At 44.4% G+C, this 19497-nt stretch overlaps 1 protein-coding gene and 1 non-coding gene across 3 annotated transcripts in view; one reads left to right on the top strand and one right to left on the bottom strand.

Annotated features, from left to right (window-relative positions):
- Positions 1–18260, top strand: part of TNFRSF17 (TNF receptor superfamily member 17) — a 90422-nt gene extending 72162 nt beyond the window's left edge. For both annotated transcript variants that reach the window (XM_061402545.1, XM_061402546.1), the window contains 3 exons: positions 14006–14129; positions 14713–14844; positions 16696–18260. In XM_061402545.1, coding sequence (XP_061258529.1) covers positions 14012–14129; positions 14713–14844; positions 16696–16982 — 537 coding nt within the window. In that variant the 5' untranslated portion in view covers positions 14006–14011 and the 3' untranslated portion in view covers positions 16983–18260. The remainder of the gene's footprint in view (positions 1–14005; positions 14130–14712; positions 14845–16695) is intronic.
- On the bottom strand, positions 8664–8736 carry TRNAR-CCU (transfer RNA arginine (anticodon CCU)). The gene has a single exon. It is a non-coding gene; the product is annotated as a tRNA-Arg (tRNA).
- Positions 18261–19497: the final 1237 nt, after the last annotated feature.

Here is a 19497-nt window from a genome sequence, read left to right on the forward strand (position 1 = left end):
CTCAAGGCTCTGCGTTGACCTAACTGGGAAGGAAATCCAAGGAAGAGGGGGTACTTGTGTACGTGCGGCTGATTCAATTTGCGGTACAGCAGAAGCTAACACAACATTGTAAAGCAGCTCTACTCCAATTAAATAATAAAAAATAAAAGAAAGGCCCATGGAAATCATAGAGGGCTGCTTCCCAAACACACCTGGAGACTGGCAGTCATGACAGTGACCCTCGGAGGGGAGTGTCGCCGGGTTCCTGCCTTCCTGACCATCCCAGGTGCCACGGCTCATCACTGCTTCCCCACCGAGACTCCCAGTCAGGCCCAAGCACAGTCACGGGACTAATGCATTGAGCCCATTCCTGTGAGACCCAGGACTCCTTGATAGGAAGCTTGGGCTCAAGAACTGCTGCACCCCCCGCCCCAATCAGCCTGGCCTTGGCTGCAGCCTGAGACACTTGCTACCCAGTGTCTCTTCCTTGCCTTCTTCAGTGGCATCAGACCTGCATTATGGCCTGAAGTTTCTTCCCCCTTCTCTAGCTCCTTTCTTGTATTCTTCACAAGTGCGTGCATGCTAAGTTCCTTCAGTCGTGTCTGACTCCTTGCGACCCTATGGAGTGTAGCCCACCAGGCTGCTCTGTCCACAGGATTCTCCAGGCAAGAATACTGGAGTAGGTTGCCATGCCCTCCTCCAGGGGATCTTCCTGACCCAGGGATCAAACCCTCATCTTTTATGTCTCCTGCATTGGCATTCTTTGCTACTAGCACCACCTGGGAAGCCCTATTCTTTACAAGTGCTTTGCTTCAAAACCTGTCGCAATCTAATTCCACTTTGGTGACTGCTTCTCAGAGGGCCTCCAACTCACAGTTGAGTTTCTTTCCACTGTACCCTCGGCCCTCACTCACCTCTTTTCAGGCTTTCTCTTAGCACCATGCTTTTCCCTTAATATCACTTTCTCAATTTTAGGTAGTTAAAAAAAAATTTTTTTTTTTTCCCGTGTCCTCCATTAGACTGTAAACTCTGTTAGGGCAGGAACCACATCTAAAATGAACTCAGCATTGTATCCTGGTGCCTGACAGTGCCTAGGATGAAGTGGACATTCTGTCAGTATTTATAGAGTGGGAGGAATTTTCTCCGCTTCTCAAGTCATCTAACAACCCAGGCCCCGCTGGGTCAGCATGCTCTGTATGTTGTGGGTGTTGGTATTTACAGTGGAGACAAAAAGTGTCATGGGGAGAAGTCATTGGTTTGAAAAACAAGAATTCAGACTTCCCTGCCATGATGAGTCTTAGAAACAGTCAGGACCCCCTGGAAACCAGAGTGAAGCCACTTTGAGAAATTATAAAGAGCTAATAGAAGGTGGCATTTCCGAAGAGGTTAGAGAAGGTGGGAGTTCAGAGAGGCTGGTCTTCAAAGGAAATGTTCTTGGAAAACTAGCAGACAACCTTGAGACTTGGCCCCAAATCAAATTAGCCTTTTCATGTTCACAAGCAAACAGGTGTCTGAGGGATGCAGAAATCTGTGTACGAGGGAGAGAGGGAGGAAGAAGGCCTTTGGGACTGATCTGAGTACGAGGGAGAGAGGGGGAAGAAGGCCTTTGTATGGGACTCTGCCATCGCAGGATTTACCCAGCAGAGGTGCTGAGGCTTCATTGGATCCTGGCTCTGAGCTGTTCCATCTCCTCCAGCTCTCCTTAGCACAAGCCCAGCCTCCCCCAGGCTCTGTTTCGGGTTTAAGAAGAAACCAGGTCATCTGCAATTTATGGATATATGCCAGAGGGCCAGTGTTTCTGGCTTAATGTTTGCTGTTCCTTTCTGTTCCTGTTAGTTTTGTGTTCTTTTGAAGTTTCTTTCCTTTTGGACTGCAGTACACTAGCAAAGGGCTTCCTGGGTGGCTCAGTGGTAAAGAATCCACCTGCCAATGTAGGAGACACGGGAAATGCAGTGTTAGAAATGGCAACCCATTCCAGTATTCTTGCTTGGGAAATCCCCTGGACAGAGGAGCCTGGTGGGCTATATAGTGCATGGGGCAAAAGACTGGACACGACTTAGCGACAGCACAACCACAACACTAGCAGAAGCTTGTCTGGAGATATTTAGTGTTCATGAAGAAGTTTTCAGTGGTAGTGAAGAGGCAGTGCAGTCCAATGGATAATACTGTGGCTTTGGACGCTGTATCAGTCAGGGTAGACGAGGCCATGCTGCAGTAACAAACATCACCTAGGTCTCATTCACGCCACATGTCTCAGGATGCATGCATTGCTATCACAAAATATCATAGGCTGGGTGGATTAAACAATAGACATTTATTTCTATTGTTTAGAAATAAATTCTAAGTCTGGGCAGTCCCAGATTTGTGGTGTCTGGTGAGAGCTCCCTTCCCGGCTCACAGCCGGCTGCCTTCTCCCTGTGGTCTCCCGTGGCACTTGAGCTCTCAAGTTCTCTGGTGGAACTCTGCTCAACGTCATGTGGCGGTCTGGATGGGAGGGGAGTTTGGGGGAGAATGGATATGTGTACACGTTTGGCTGGGTTGCTCGGCTGTGCACCTGAACCTATCACAGCATTTTTCTCTTTAAATGTATTCCTGGCTGCCCTGAGTCTTTGCTCTGCACGCAGGCTTCTGTCTAGCTGTGGCCAGCAGAGGCTACTCCAGTTGTGGTGTGCGGGCTCCTCGTGGTGGCTTCTCTTGTTGCAGAGCACAGGCTCTAGGGCATGCGCACTTCAGTAGTTGTGGCTTCCATGGGCTTAATTGTCCCATGGTATGTGGAATCTTTCTGGACCAGGGATTGAACCCGCGACCCCTACATTGGCAGGCAGATTTTTAACCACTGGACCACCAGGGAAGGCCTATCACAATATTGTTCGTTGCTATATTCCAAAATAAAATAAAAAGTTTAAAACTTTTTTTTTAAAAAAAGAAGAAAGTTTCCCTGGTGTCTCTTCTTGTAAGGGCACTAATCTCATCATAATGGCCACCCTCCTCATGACATCATCTAAGCTTCATCACCTCCCAAAGGCCTCACCTCCAGAAACCATCACATTGGGAATTAGGGCTTCAGCAGATGAATCTGGGGTACAAACATTCAGCCCATCACAGTTTCCTTCCTGGGTCCTCTGGGGCTGTGCTTCTGTCATCCTCCCATTGGAATCCAGGCTCATGAAGCTGTCAACATCTGGGGCATTGCTATTCAACGTGGCAGAGGAAAAGAGAACATGGTTGAATTAAGCCCTGGCCCCTGTCTTCGAGTGACATGTGTCTCTTCTGCCCACATTCAAAAACAAGTTATTCATCTATGTGTGACTTCAAAGTGGGGCATAGAAAGTACAGTCCTGGCTTTTGCTTAGGCGAGAACTGTATTACTGGGCACAGCTCCAGCGATCGCCAGAGTCACACAGTCTAGACATTGCCATGAGGATATTTTCTAGGTGGACTAACATTCAAATCAGTGGACTTTCAATAAAGCAGATTACCCTCCATAATGGGCATGAGCCTCATCTAATCAGTTGAAGGCCTTAAGAGCAAAGACTTCAGTCTGCTCTTCCCCCAACAAATTTGGCCTCAAGCCTGCAACTTGGAAACCCTAGAATTTCCAGACTGCCTGGTTTGCTTTCTGGATTTTGGACTCAATACTGTAACATCAACTCTTCCCTGTATTTTTAGCCTGTTAGGCTGCCCTTTGATTTTGGACTTGCAGCCCCCACAACTGCATGAGACAGTTCCTTAAAATACCTGTCTGTCTGTCTATCTCTGTTTGATATTTATGTATTAATTGGCTATGCTGGGTCTTCGTTGCTGCAAGAGGGCTTTCTCTAGTGGAGGAGAGTGGCGGCCACTCTCTAATTGTGATGCGTGGGCTTCTCTTGCTGCAGAGCACAGGCTCTAGGGCACTCGAGCTTCCCTAGTTGCGGCTCATGGACTCAGTAGTTGCAGCTCTCAGGCATTAGAACACAGACTCAGTAGTTGTGCTGCACGGGCATAGCTGCCTTGAAGCATCTTCCTGATCCAGGGGTCAAACTCATGTCCCCTGCACTGACAGACAGATTCTTACCCACTGGACCACAGGGAAGCCCTGTCTATATCCTTTTGGGTCTGTCTTTCTGGAATAACTTGGCTAATGTATAGTTATACCCCGATTAATCAATTAACCCCTCAACCTGTCAACGTCCAGTCCAGAGCTAAACCTTGTTTCTTGAACCTGCTTCCAGATCACCTAATACAAATGCAAATCCTGTAATGAGAACTGTCTAACCTTCTCTAATAAAAAGGATGCACTAAATAATAATTATCAAAATAAAGTGTCATAATAAATACCATGTACATCTACTAAAGTAAAGGACATTAAAAGTATCTAGCCTGAGTGAACTCGTTGGTGATGGATAGGGAGGCCTGGCGTGCTGTGATTCATGGGGTCGCAAAGAGTTGGACACGACTGAGTGACTGAGCTGAACTGAACTGAGCCTTTGACAGTATTGCAACAATATTTGAATTTCTAGAAGCTGTTTTTCTACTTTGAGAAAAAGTAAGGGTTTTGGACTGAACTTGTGGATTTCCTGTGGGCTATTATGCTAGCTCTGTGCTAGCAGAGTCATCAGTCATCCTATAAAACAGGAATTCTTGGGACTTTCCTTGTGGTCCTGTGGCTAGGACTCTGTGCTCCCAATGCAGCAAGCCTGGGTTTGATCCCTGGTCAGGGAATTAGCTTCCACATGCTGCAACTAAAGATCCCACATGCTGTAAGGAAAATTGAAGATCCCATGTGCTGTAGCTAAGACCGGGAACAGCCAAATAAATAAATAAATATTAAAAAAGAAAAAAGAACTCTTGCTTTTGCTTGCTACTTATTACTTTAGTACTAACCCCTTGCCTTAACCTATCTCTCAAACTCAAGTAAGTACATTCTGTCCTCCACCCTTGCAGTGCCTCTTTGCTTCATCTGCCTTTGAAATTCTAGCATTTATTATAATTAATTGATTTATTTGAAATTTCAGCAATTCATGAATGATATTGTTTTCCTGGCTTTAGTTTTGGGGAATCCCATTGGATAGCAAGGAGATCAAACCAGTCGATCCTAAAAGAAATCAACCCTGAATATTCATTGGAAGGACTGATGCTGAAGCTGAAGCTGAAATACTTTGGCCACCTGATGCGAAGAGCTGACTCGTTGGAAAAGGCCCTGATGCTAGGAAAAATTGAGGGCAAGAGGAGAAGGGGGCAACTGAGGATGAGATGGTTGGATGGCATCACTGACTCAGCGGACATGAGTTTGAGCCAACTCTGGGAGATAGTGAGAGACAGGGAAGCCTGGTGTGCTGCAGTCCATGGGGCCGCAAAGAGTTGGACACAACTTAGCGACTGAACAACAGCAACATTTATATGGGGTCTCCTCCTGGTTATACTGCTCTAGCCAGCCTTGGGACCTACAACCTTCCCAGAAGTTGATTAGCTCTGGGCTTCTAAAAAGAAAAAAATAATAACAAAATCACTAAAATTTGCTGAGCACTTACTCTGGGCTTGAAACTGTGCTCATAAATTTTTTGCACATAGACGTAAGTGTTCTAGAAATCATCTTACTTAATCTTTGCAACAGTTCCACGAAGTTGATATATTATCAAGGACATTTCTATAGATAAGGAATTTGAGGCTCAGAGAGGTTACATTGTGGTGGGGCTGGGCTTCAGATTTTTCTGGCTCCAAAGCTTGTGCCTTAATCATAATGTGCCACTGTGCAGGCAGGATTCTGGACAGTTCTGAGAGAATCTCTCTTTCTTTTAAACATTTATTTATTCATTTGGCTGTGTCAGGTCGTAGTTGCAGCATAGTCTTTCACTGCAGCGTGTGAGCTCCAGAACACTCAGACCCTGCCCCATGTGGAATCTGAATTCCCTGACCAAGGATCCAACCCGCATCTCCCACACTGGAAGGCGGATTCTTAACCACTGGACCACCAGGGAAGTCCCTGGGTGGATATTTCAACAGCAAGAATAAAGAGGTATATCAGTCAGGGATGGTCATGGGAGCTGAGCCACCGTGAGTAGAGCATCTGGGACGTATTGTAGAAATCAGAACTTCCATAGTTGTGGAGGGAGCTGGGGAGCTGAGGACCAGAGGAATCACTGACCGGCTGATCTGAGGAGTCAGGAACGTCCAGTTGCTAACATGGCGCTGTGAGAGGGAGCTTGTGAGATTTGTTTAGGTTGCCTCTGTGCGGCCCCGCCTCTGTGAATCAACAGGTAAGCTAATGGCAAAATGGCGGGGCTAGGGCCACTGTTGGTCAGCAGGGCGTCAGGTGGGAAGAAGAGCTAAATGCAAAGCAAAGGAGAATGAAGATGTGCCTGAACCCATGAGGCGTCTTACCATCCATCACTGCATGTGACAATGATATCCTTTGGAGAATAGGAAGCTGCCACTTCCTATGCTCTTTCCCAGTCTCATGCATGCTCCTCTGTGGGTCAACTCTGCCCTGGAACCGTGTGGGGGTGCTGGGAGACACAGCTCCCAGAGAAACCTGGGGGACATAGGACGACAGAGCACAGAGGTTACTCAAGGTGGTCAACAGAAGGCAAGGACTGGGTGTGCAGTCAAGGTGTGGCTGGAAGGGGGACCCCTACCAGGGCCTGAGAGCAGGCTCTTGTCTAACACTCAGAAATGAATTGGCCAAGGAGACACATGTGCTGAAAAAGCAAGAGACTTCATTGGGAAGGGGCTCCCTGGGTGGAGAGCAGGAGGGTCAGGGAACCCAGGAGAACTCCTGGGCCACGTGGCTTGCAGTCTGCAGTATGGTGATGGGATTAGTTTCTGGGTTGTCTTTGGCCAATCACTCTGACTCAGGGTCTTTCCTGGTGGCGTATGCCTTGCTCAGCCAAGATGGGTTGCAACAGAAAGGATTCTTAGAGGGGGTAAGACACATGGCGTCTCCTTTTGTGCTTTCTCGAACTCATCCGGTTGGTGGTGGCTTATTAGTTCCATGTTCCTTACCAGGACCTCCTGTCGTAAAATAACTCACGGAAATGGATACTATGGTGCCTGGTCAGAGTGGGCAGTTTCCGTCCGTGTGTTTCCCCTAACGAAAGGCCTTGGTTTTTGTTTTTTAAAATATGTATTATTTATTTATTTTGGCTGTGCCAGGTCTTAGTTGCAGCATTCAGGGTCTTTTAGTTGCAGCATGTGGGGTCTAGTTGTCTGACCAGGGGGGTGAACCCTGGGCCCCCTGAATTGGGTGCGTGGAGTCTTAGCCACTAGACCACCAACGAAGTCCCTTGTCCAGAGCCTTGTGATGGTGAATTTTGTGCGTCAGTTTGAAGGGCCAAGGGGTGCCCAGATACTTGGTCAAACGTTATTCTGGGTGGGTCTGTGTGGGTGTTTTTGGATTTATTAACATCCAAGTGGGGCTTCCCTGGTGGCTCAGATGATAAAGAATCTGCTTGTAATGCGGGAGACTCGGGTTCGATCCCTGGGTCAGGAAGATCCCCTGGAGAAGGGAACGGCTACCCACTCCAGTATTCTTGCCTGAGAAACCCCATGGACAGAGGAGCCTGGCGGGCTACAATCCATGGGGTTGCAAAGAGTCGGACATGACTAAAGCAACTTAGCACGGCACAGCATCTGAATGAGTATACTGAGTTAAGCAGATTGCCCTCGTCCAAAGAGTTGAAGGTCTGCCTGCCTGCTGAGCTGGGACCCCAGTCTTTTCCTGCCTTTGGACTCAAGCTGAAACATCAGCTCTTTTTGGGTCTGGAGCCTGCTGGTTCTTGAGCTGGAACTTTAAACTCAGACTGAAACGACACCATCACTGTTGATTTTCCTGGGTCCCCAGCTTGCCAACTGCACATCTTAGGACTTTTCAGCCTCCTTTGTGAACCACTTTCTTATAGTAAATCTCTTTCTCTCTATATATACATCCTGGTCGTTCTGTTTCCCTGGGGAACCCTGACAAACATAAGTCTAGAGAAATCTACTAAAATCCTTGGAAAAACTTGTGTACTGTTGGTTTGGAGTTAAGAGCTAAAGGTCAGCGTGTTCTGCTGTTAAAACTTGCTAGTCGTTTAGTAATTTGGGAAAAGAATCTTTTAATTGAGTGGATTTTCCTTGTAGTTGGGAGCTGTTATACTAGTCAGTTATACTTAACATAACATGCTAATGGCTTTAGAGTTTGAGGCAGCGTCTTTTCGCTTCTTTAGAGCGTTGAGTGACTGCTGAAGCTTGATATCGACTCAGGGATTGGTTTTCCTCCCTGTTTTCTCTGTGTAAAGTGAGGTCAGACCCAGCACTCTTTTGGTGATGTTATTACATCTACAAACTTTTTCAGGAAACTTAAAAAAAAAAAATCCTTATTGTTAAAACATACTATTTACTTCTGTTTTATTGTTTTGCTAAACCCCCAAATCACAGTCTTTGCGGACTAGAGAGAATTGTAGAGATAATCGGGCCTGACTTTTCCCAAATCATATTCACAAAACATTTATTCCTAAATTTTCATAGGTGATCCTTCAAAAAAGGGATTCAGTGACCACATAGATTTGAAAAGGCAGCATACACGCCCTCCCCCTTTTGAAGAATCCAGCACTTTAATAAAGTTTGAGATACATCTTAAAAAAAATATGTATTTGTTTGGCTGTGCCAGGTCTCAGTTGCAGCACACTGCATCTTCAGTTGTTGTTGCAACATGTGGGATCTTGTTCCCTGACCAGGGATCAAACCTGGGCCCCCTGCATTAGGAACACAGAGTCTTAGCCACTGGACCACCAGGGAAGTCCGCCCAAATGCACGTTAGTAAAGTTTGAGATACTTCTTAAACTTTGAAATGGATGTATCAAGTAGGCAGTTGGTAGATGGGTCTGGATCTCAGGGTCAGGGCTGGAGTTGAATATACAGATTTGGAAGGTAAAATATTGAATATCATGGGAACAGAAGAGACGAGTAAGGAGGGTTTAGAAAGCGTGAGTGTGTGAGGTCTGGAAGTGGTGCAGCTCCCTTGTGACCATGAGGGAAAGATCTAGGAATGGAGCCAAGACTCAGAAGATGGCATTGATGAGGCAACTGACAGAGAGACACTTCAGCTACTATACTTTTCAGCTATAATACTAGTAAATTCTTTTTGAACTTAAGTTTTTATATCATTTCTATGGGAAGAGTCCTGACTAACATAACATCTCCCAATCCCTTATCTCTGTCTATGTTTCCCCATCACCTTTGCTGTCATGGAGGAGAATCAGCTGACCCAAAGATGCCAGAATTCACGTGTTCTGCTGTGAAAACTTGCTAGTTGTTTAGTAATTTGGGAAAAGGATCTTTTAATTGAGTGGAATTTTCCTTGCAATTGGGAGATGTTATACTAGTCCCCCTTATCCTGAGGAGCAAAGGGGAAGGCACAGCTTACCTCAGTCAGTGTCTGTTCTGGACATTTCAAGCAAGAGTGGAGGAATCAGTTAAGAATGGGTGACTATGGTTAAGGATTTTATGTTTGGATTATTAGCAATCAACGCAAACTGACTCTGGCTAACATAAGCCAAAAGGGAGCTTTATTGGAAGGATCATGGGTTTCCCCCACAAAGTCAGAGCAAGCTGAACAGCAAACCTGGGGAAGGGGAGCTGCCCTGGGGAGCCTCAGCAGGCTGGCATTACCCTCCTCTCTGGGCTGCCCATCCACTGATGGGATACAGCTGCAAGTTCTGCTCTCTCTGGTTCAAGCTTGAAATGACTTGGAGAAAGATGCTTTTGGGGAGATAGTGTGCTGTAAGATGAAGATCCCCAGCCTGGTTCCCAGGAGTCCACCCAGCGCATCTGAGATGCTTGGCAACTGGTCAGGAGGTGATTGCCATGACCTATCTGAGGATGGAGCCATTCTTGGGCTTCTCCAGGATGTTTGAGGCCTACAAGGGATTAAGAACAACCTCTGCAGGGACTTCCCTGGCAGTCCAGGGGCAAAGACTCTGTGCTCCCAATGCAGGGGACACGGGTTCAATCCCTGGTCAGGGAACTAGATCCCACATGAGGCAACTAAGAGTGTGTGGCGCAACTGAAAAAGATCCTGTGTGCTGCAACTAGGACTTGGTGCAGCCGAATAAATAAATTATTGTTGTTGTTCAACTGCCAAGTCGTGCCAGACTCTTTGTGAGCCCCTGGACTGCAGCACGCCAGGCTTCCTTCCCTGTCCTTCACTGTCTCCCAGAGTTGGCTCAAATTCATGTCCATTGAGTCAGTGATAAATAAATACTTAAAAAGAGAAAAAGAACAACCCCTGGAGGCCTTCATTGCTTGTAAGTCCCAGTGAGGGTGCTTTGGCCCTCACACTGTCTCAGACTCTGCCCATCCTGGTCCGACATCTTTAATCTTTATTCTTTCCTCTTTAGACTATGATCTTCATCTTTGGGTAACTTTCCTTTTACTCTACTCTTTTCCCTCCTCCAAGCTCCTCAGCTACTATAGTGAGAAGACAGCTCGCTGTGTGTGGGCTCTCACCAGACACCAAATCTGCTGACACCTTTATCTTGGAGTGCCCGGCCTTCAAAGTTGGGAGAAATATAGTTTTGTTGTTCATAAGCCATCCAGTCTATGGTATTTTTTATAGTAGCCTGAATGGACTAATAGAGCACCCTTTAAAAAAATGATTCTATTGAAAAAATAATCATTACTATTAAAAATAATTATTCACACAGTACCAAAATTTTTCAATGAAAAGTAAATTTGTTTTTCCACCCTGGACTTTTTGTGTCTTGCCGGAGGCAATGATTACTGTTTCCTGAGCATCTTTGCGGATGTAGTGTATGTTTATATCTCTATATAGACCCTACATGGAGAAGGCAATGGCACCCCACTCCAGTACTCTTGCCTAGAAAATCCCATGGATGGAGGAGCCTGGTAGGCTGCAGTCCATGGGGTCGCGAAGAATCAGACACGATTGAGCGACTTCACTTTCACTTTTCCCTTTCATGCATTGGAGAAGGAAATGGCAACCCACTCCAGTGTTCTTGCCTGGAGAATCCCAGGGATGGGGGAGCCTGGTGGGCTGCTGTCTATGGGGTCGCACAGGGTCAGACACGACTGAAGTGACTTAGCAGCAGCAGACCCTACATATTTTATTTTTTTGTTTGTCTTTTTAAATTTTACTTTAAAAAATATTACATATTTTATTTGTAAACACAACAAAGAAGATTTGAAAACACACTCTTCAGTACTTTGCATTTTCCACTTAGTGATGTACTGTTCACATCAGAGGGCATTGGTTTCATTCTTTGCATAGTATTGAATTCTTTGCATAGTTGCATAGTATTCTACTTTGAGGTTCCTCATGACGGACAGGCTCGTGTGACTACAAATGATGCTGCAGTGAACATCTTTCTGCATAGTACTTCAGGCACCTGAGCCAGTACATCTGTCAGAAACAGCAGTGCTTTCCACCAGACTTCCCCAGCATGGCCTAGTTTAGCCACTTCCTCTTTTTCTCTGCTCCTTAAGTACCCTCAATATACTGACTGATCGACTCAAAGGCCACCAGTGACCCCTTCCCTACTGCATCAACTCTGACTTTTCCACAGAATTTGATCCCATTTCCTATCCTTCTCTGAAACTCTCCTTGCTCAGCTGATAGGAGAGATAACCTTTGTCCTGGCCTATCTCTAATCATGCTTTTCCTGTGTCCTTTCCTGTCTCCCAGGGTCACCGTTTGGCAGGAGTCTGAAGGCGTCAGACCTGCTGGGCCAGCCCTTTCAACTCTTGGTTGTCCCACCCAGGCTGTCACACCCGTTGACCTCACCTCTGGAGGAATGTGAGATTTGATCAATCTAAGTTCAAACTTTCCTCTAGGCTCAAGCCCTTCATTTAAAAAAAAAAAAAAAAAGGTGTGTTCTTTTTAATTCTTGCATTTTATTTTATCATTGTTTTCATATCAAAAAGTGTAAAGAATAACCAAAATAAAACAAAAGAATAACACAGAAACTGTCAATTTGTCTACCATTCAGCTTAATAAAATGTGACCAATATAGGTGAAGCCTCTTTTGCCCCCTTTCTGCCCTCTAGAGATAGGCACTGTCCTTAATCTGAGATTTTTCGGGTCCTTGCAGTTTACTTGAGTCCTGTATTTCTGATTGAGTTTTTGGGACATTTCCATATGGGTATCTCTCAGTATGGTTAAATGCAAACACATGCAATTCCATTTATGTAAAAGGAAAAATGTGCTACATGAATCAATCAATCAATCTGGCCACCTACAGAAATCCTTCCAGAAAGATCTATATCACGAATTGGCTAAACAGAACACATTGGCAATAGCATGGGGGACTCGACTCTGTGATAACCCATATGGGAAAAGAGTATGAAAAAGAATAGGTATGAGAATATGTATAACTGAATCACTTTGTATAATACAACATTATAAATCAACTATACTCCAATAGAAAGTGAAAACAGACAAAGAACACACTGGTGGGCCTGTTTGCAAATTCTGCTTTATACACCCCAATATTAACGGTGACTGTTTCTGTATGCTATGACTATGGGTAATTTTGCTATATGCCCAACTGTTTTTTCAAAGTTTTCAACAGTGGAACATAGACATTGGATAGACGTTCAACAGTGGAATATAGACATAACATAGACATATGTTATAATATTATGTTAGTTTATTGTTGTTGTTCAGTCACTAAGTCATGTCCGACTCCCAGAGTTTGCTCAAATTTATCTCCATTGAGTCAGTGATACTATCCAACCATCTCATCTTTTGCTACCCCTTTCTTCTCCTGCCCTCAGTCTTTCCCAGCATCAGGGTCTTTTCCAATGAGTTGACTCTTCACATCAGATGGCCAAAGTACTGGAGCTTCGGCTTCAGCATCAGTCCTTCCAATGAATATTCAGTGTTGATTTCTTTCAGGATTGACTGGTTTGATTTCCATGCTGTCCAAGGAACTCTCGAGAGTCTTCTCCGGCACCACAGTTCAAAAGCATTATATTAATAGTCATATATTATTATTATGTCCCAAATATGTCTTCCTCTAGCCCTCTTTTACCTACCTCTTTTTTTTTTTTTTTTTTTTACCTATTTTACCCTAGAAGTAAAAATAGAAGTTGCCTCTTTTACCCTAGAAGTCTCTATTTGTCGGAATTCTGGGATTCTTCCTAGGTTTAAAACTTGGTAGTCGTGCTTCATACTCCTTTTTTCTTAAAAAAAAAAAAATTATTCATTTGGCTTCATCAAATTGTTCCTTTGGCTTCACAGTCTTAGTTTCAGCAGAATCTTTAGTTGCAGCAAGTGAATGCTCGGTTGCAGCAGGTGGGATCTAGTTCCCTGAACAGAGATCGAACCCGGGCCCCCGGCATTGGGCACATGGAGTCTTAATCACGGGATCACCAGGGAAGTCTCCCCCTCTCACATTCTCTCTTCCCACTATACTTTGTGGTTATTTGAGTGCATTTCTATCTCCTCTAAGAAATGGCAACCCACTCCAGTATTCTTGCCTGAAAAATCCTATGGACAGAGGAGCCTGGTGGGCTCCAGTCCAAAGGATCGCAAAGAGTTTGACACTGAGTGACTAAACACGCATGCACACTGTCTCCTCTGTTAGATTTTAAGTTCTTCAGTGGCTCAGACCTTGTCTTATCTCTCTCCTTGGGGCCCATCACACAGCACAGCTCAGAGAACAGATGCTCCAGAAATGGTTACTGAACCTTCTGCTTGATGCCTCAGGCTTGTTGACAATGCCACAATTGTCACCTGCCTGGGAAATTTCCTCTATAAATAAGCAGTTTCTGTTTCAAGTATGGTTTGCTCTTGCTGCATATACCCCCTCTCTTACTTAACTCAAGCCTCAAACTTAGAAACTGGAATTAGTGTTGGTATTCAAATCCTTAGCCACAGTACAAAGAGTCAGCCCCCTTAAGAACCAAATCTTCAATGTGAAGTTCTGTTTTTTCCCTCGACATTCTGGCTGTTGTCACTACATTTGCTGGGGAATTCTCAACAAGAGTTTACTTGTCCTTCCATGCTGTTCTTTCTGCGGTTTCCTTGTTTCTTTTTGTGATCCAGTTCCAGATGGCTCAGCGGTGCTCCCCAAATGAATATTTTGACAGATTGCTGAATTCTTGCATATCGTGTCAACTTCGATGCCCTAATACCCCTCCTGTAATATGTCAGCATTATTGTAACACAAGTAAGTAATCCTGTTTGAATGATTACTCACTGGTGTGAAGTATTTGCTGTGTGTGTGTGTGTGTGTGTGTCTGTGTGTGTGTGTCCTTGCTGTGTCCGACCCTTTGTGACACTATGGACTGTAACCCACCAGGCTCCTCTATCCATGGGGATTCTCCAGGCAAGAATACTGGAGTGGGTTGCCATGCCTTCCTCCGTGGGAATCTCCCCAACCCAGGTCTCCCACGTTGCAGGCGGATTCTTTACCGTCTGAGCCCCCAGGGAAGCCCAAGATTACTGGAGTTGACTGTTTATTCAAAGAAGACATTATGGGGAAGGTGGTGAGATTTTCTGAATCAAAAAGAGAAAGAAAATAAGGCAATCATTTAAATGCCAACAGGAATGGATACTTTTCCAGAACTCAACTCTATTTTATTCTGCAATCTTCGCAACATAGATTTTTATCATCTCTCCTAATTAAGTATTAACTTAGAATTTAAAAGTCAAAGCTGAGGAATTAGGGGAACTGGATGGCAAATAACCTTTACCTGATGTGAATATTATGTTATCAAGTTCATTCTCTCTCTGACGTTCTTTTGATTCAGTGAAAGGAACAAATACATTTCTCTGGACCTGTTTGGGCCTGAGCTTGATAGTTTCCTTGACAGTTTTCGTATTGATGTTCTTGCTAAGGAAGATGAGCTCCGAACCATTAAAGGACAAACTTAAAAACACAGGTTGGTTTGATGGTTGATCTTTGAAATCTCTTTCCAAGAGGTGGCTATTGTGAATTTCAATTCCTTTTCTTCTTTCATGTTGTGTATCTCATCCGGTAAGTGCCCTTTTGAGTATGTTACATGACAGTTGGGTTAAATGAACTTGGGAGAAGGGAGCTTCCTTTCCGATGTTTACACCTTCTTTGTTGATATCGTACCATGTCAGCCTTCCTCAACATTCTTCCTCTGGTATTTACTCTTTTGAAGTACTGAGGCCTCTTTGGGAAACATCCATCTCTTTGACCAAAGTCAGCACGTTGATTAAACATCACACTATGAGAAATAGCTAGCCAGGTCTGGTACTATATGAAAAAAATGTATTTGACAAGATTGGTGGCCGTATTTTTATACAAATACAAGTGTTGTTTGCTCAGATGAACAGTCTACTGCTGAAAAAAAGCTAGAAATGAATACCAATTGCTCCTGGATTATTTAAGCAATCATCTCAAAGGTCTTTATTAAGCAGTAGGGAATCAGTCCCAGGGAAGTGAATGTTCTGCTGAAGAGTTTCTTAAAAGAAAAATCTTTTAGCACCTTTGCCCGTGATCTAATTTCTAGACCGCTTTCAGTCATTGCTCTGTTTCTTTATGTGTGTATTTTCCGTGCACAGTCTATAAGGCAACATTTCATCTGCTTTCTAGTGCAGAAAGGAGAGGAAGATGACTGTTCCATATCATTTACTCATTTCTCTTTTTTTGCCTGGGGCCTGAGAGACAGGTGGGGAGTGACTTTAAGTGTGACATTTTGGAAGATGGAGGTATACCATGTAATGTTGGGCAAGTATTAAAACATGCCCGCACAGGCGTGTAATGGGGACACAACAGAGACTCCTTTATGGGATTATGAAAGATTCATTAAAAAAAAAAAAAAGTAATCTGCCCAATGCTTTGTAAGAGAAACATCTTTACTTTGAATTGTAAAGTGTCACCCAAGACTCATTCTGGTATGCTGTAACACACGCTGATCTGTCATTTCACAATTGTAAAAAGGGTCGGTATCTTAATGCATCCAAGGGCCAAGTGGATCAGAAATGAATGTAGTGGGTCACTGGAGGTTCGGTGATAGGGGAGCGCGTGCCCAGCTTGAAGGAGACAAAGGCTCTTGACTCCCAAGTGTTTTCTTGTAGGAATGTCAGTTCCCACTGGCCACATTTTGTTGTCTTTAAAAAAAAATAAACTAAAAGAGGGACTTCCAGGGTGGTCCTCTGGTTAAGACTCTGCACTTCCACTGCAGGGGGTACGACTTTGATCCCTGGTGGGGGAAATTCTGCGACCCTTTGGACTTTGTGACCCTATGGACTGTAGCCCACCAGGCTCCTCTGTTGGTGGGATTCTCCAGGCAAGAATACTGGAGTGGGTTGCCATTTCCGCCTCCAGTGGATCTTCCTGACCCAGGGATTGAAACTGTGTCTCTGTGTCTCCTGCAGTGCAGGCGGATTATTTACTGCTAAACCACCTGGGAAGCACCCCCAAGCCATGAGGTGTGGCCACAAAAAAGAGAGACCAGTTGTCTAGATTTGTATGTAAAATCTCTTGATTTTCAAACATGGGCCAACATAATAAAACAGATAAGCAAACACTTTAAAAATACTGTGTGCAGTATTTTACTGTATTTACATGCAGTAAAGTGAGCATGTCTTTGAACCCAACATGGCCCATGGTCTTTCAGCTCATGACCTGGGGTGTAAGGCCTGCTTTTTTGGGGAAAGACTTTTGTCTCCTGTAGCTTTGATCCCTGATGCATGCTGCTAAGTGTGGCACAACCAAGCAGCCTGAAAGGTTTAGGATAACGGTTCTGTTTTTGTGCAATCAGGAGCGGTTCTCCAGAAGAATGCTAACGCAGACCTGGATGTTAGCAATAACAGCACCATCGTGGCTGAACCTCTTCTTTCGAGAGGCCTGGGGTACACAGTAGAAGAATGTACGTGCGAAGACTGTGTCAGGAGCAAACCGAAGGTCGATTCTGACCATTTCTTCCCCCTCCCAGCCATGGAGGAAGGCGCGACCATTCTTGTCACCACGAAAACAAATGAGTACTGCAGCAGTCTGCTCGCTGCCTCCAGTGTCACGGGGATGGAGAAGTCAATTTATACCAGATAATTAACCATGTTAATGGTATAGAGTTATTTGGAAAATCTTTGTCCTAAGGGAAGGATGGTGTCTCAGATCTCTTTAAGATGATTGTACTTATCAGCGGATGATATGGCTTTCCATCCTCTAATTCTGGAAAATCTTTATGTTAGCTATGTTTTTCTACCTTATTGTTGGGAGCTTAACTCTGGAAACTTCCTTGGTTTCATGATTAAATTGACTCACTGAAAAAAAACAAAAAAAGCACCGCAATGTGTAGATCCCACAGTCACATATTTCTATGGTTAGGCAGCTTCTCTCCTACACATGCGCACGTACATTTCAGGATAGACTGGATTTCTCTCTTTATTGTTAAAAGAAAGCAAGGTGATCCAATGTACTCTCTGTATATAGAAGCCTGGAGTCACCACCCTGCTTCGGTGTGCAGCGCATGACTGGTTCCTGACTTTGGGAGCTTTCAGCTTCATGGAGTCATACAGGCATTATTATAATCGTATAAATGAACATGTAGCTGCAAACTGTGATAAAGGTGTACTCAGCATCATTTTTGTAGTTAACACAGGAAGTAATAATGACAGATAGCATTTATTTAGCCTTTCTAATGTGCCAGGGTTGTTCCAAGTGCTTTACCTGTACTAAGGCATTTAATGTACACAACAAATCACAAGGTAGGTGGATCATTACTATCTCCTTGTTACACATGATGACAGAAAGGGAGTCGGAGCAAGGGTCACATAGACGGTAAATGAAGAGCCAAAGTGAAACCCAGACTTCCTGATCTATCCTTTTCTTCTTCTCACATCAATTTAATTCCATTTCTGAGTTTCTCATCTCATTGGGTTACCCATTATTGGGAGAGGGTTGCCTTCCTTGGGTTGTGCAAAGGTCCTGGGGTGTTATGGAAACAGGCAATGCCCTCTGGTGTCTGTTGACTTTGATCCTTCTTAAGATAATGCCCATTAGCACTACATCAGAGAACCTCGAGGTCTTGGGGCTTTGTGGCTTTTGTGTTGGGTTTGGGATATGGAGAAACTTGGTGAGACATTTCTACTTACCTGGGGCCCATCATGGCTCCATTCCAGGGCCTTGAGGGCCATAGATGGTACAACATAGTGGTGAAGACACTGGCTCTTTGAGTTTGAATCCTGACTCTGTTACTAGGAAGTTACAGACACTGAGTGACTGAGACAGTTAACCACTCCCTGTTTCAGTCTCCCCATCTGTAAAATGGGGATCATGACAGTATCTACTTATAACATTGTTTTGAAGATTAAATGAAAATATACACACACGTACATTTATTATTTATTTTTTTCCCATGATAAGTTTCTGGTTCATGATAAGTACTTTGTGTTAGTTCCATCGCAATCGTGGTTTTTATTAGTGCTTTGAGGTCTAGTTTCTCTGAGCGCAGGTAGACACTCTTTGTTATATGGCCTGGGAATATTCCTCCTAGCTTCTCACAGCCCTTCTTCCTTCTCTCCTTACTGCTCCATTCCCCTCAATGAGTTTAGATTTTTCCAAAAGCCCAGAAATGCTATTGACCTTAGGCTTTTGATTCTTGGTTCTCCACTACCGGGCTAAGTCTCAGGAGGAAGGAATTACCGTACTTAAAGGGAGTAGCTGGTGGTGGAGGATGTGAAGTACACGTACATGTTCAATAACATATCCCGTTTCAAGTGCGAAGAAGACAAAGTTCAGGGCCCTGTAAGAAGGTGTATCACTTCCTGACAACTCCATGAATCAGGTATGTGGTGTCTCAGCAAAGTTACAGAGGCAGACAGACCTAACCTAGACTTTCTGGGGGGAAGAGAAGGGATTCAGGCACATTGAGGCTTTACCTAGAGTAACAAATTAGCAACAACTGTAAAGCACAATTTTGAACATGGGAAAAAAACCCACCTTAACAGCCAAAGAATTTTCAAGAATTCCCCAACACAAGAATTTCTACATTCTATCGCAGTCCCTACACATGACTGTATTTTGACACAGTTGTAATCATAGCGTACAGACCATTTTGCATGCGGCTTTTTAAAATTACTGTATTATCTGTGGCCTTTCCTTGTGTTTCCATTACCTTTATAATTAGCATTTTCAAAACTGTGAAGTGGGCCATGATTTGCTTAGCTATTCTCTAACCTGGCTTTGGTGCTTTCCACTTTCTATTATAAACAGTGCTGCAGAGAGAGCATCCTTCTAAAGATCTCTCAACCTCTGCTGAATCCACAAGGTAAATTCCCAGGGGCCAGAGAAGATGTGTAGAGAAGCAAGGTAATAGCAGAAGACCACGGGGTTGTAGGTCACACGGGGCTGTAGGTCACACACAGGGGGCCCTATTTCCCCATGGGGCCTCAGTTCAGTGTTTTGTGGATCAAGTCTTGGGAGTGGATCAATCGTTCTCAGGCAACACTGGGAAAAAAAAAAAAAAACGAAGAGAATACATTCCCTGCAGAATTTTGTTAAATAGCTTCTTAAATGTATGCATTTGTGTGCTGGGTTGTGGTGTAAAATGTTTGGAGAGCTA

This window comes from Bos javanicus, chromosome 25 (genome assembly GCF_032452875.1).
Source record: "Bos javanicus breed banteng chromosome 25, ARS-OSU_banteng_1.0, whole genome shotgun sequence".
In the NCBI taxonomy this organism is placed as follows: Eukaryota; Metazoa; Chordata; class Mammalia; order Artiodactyla; family Bovidae; genus Bos; species Bos javanicus.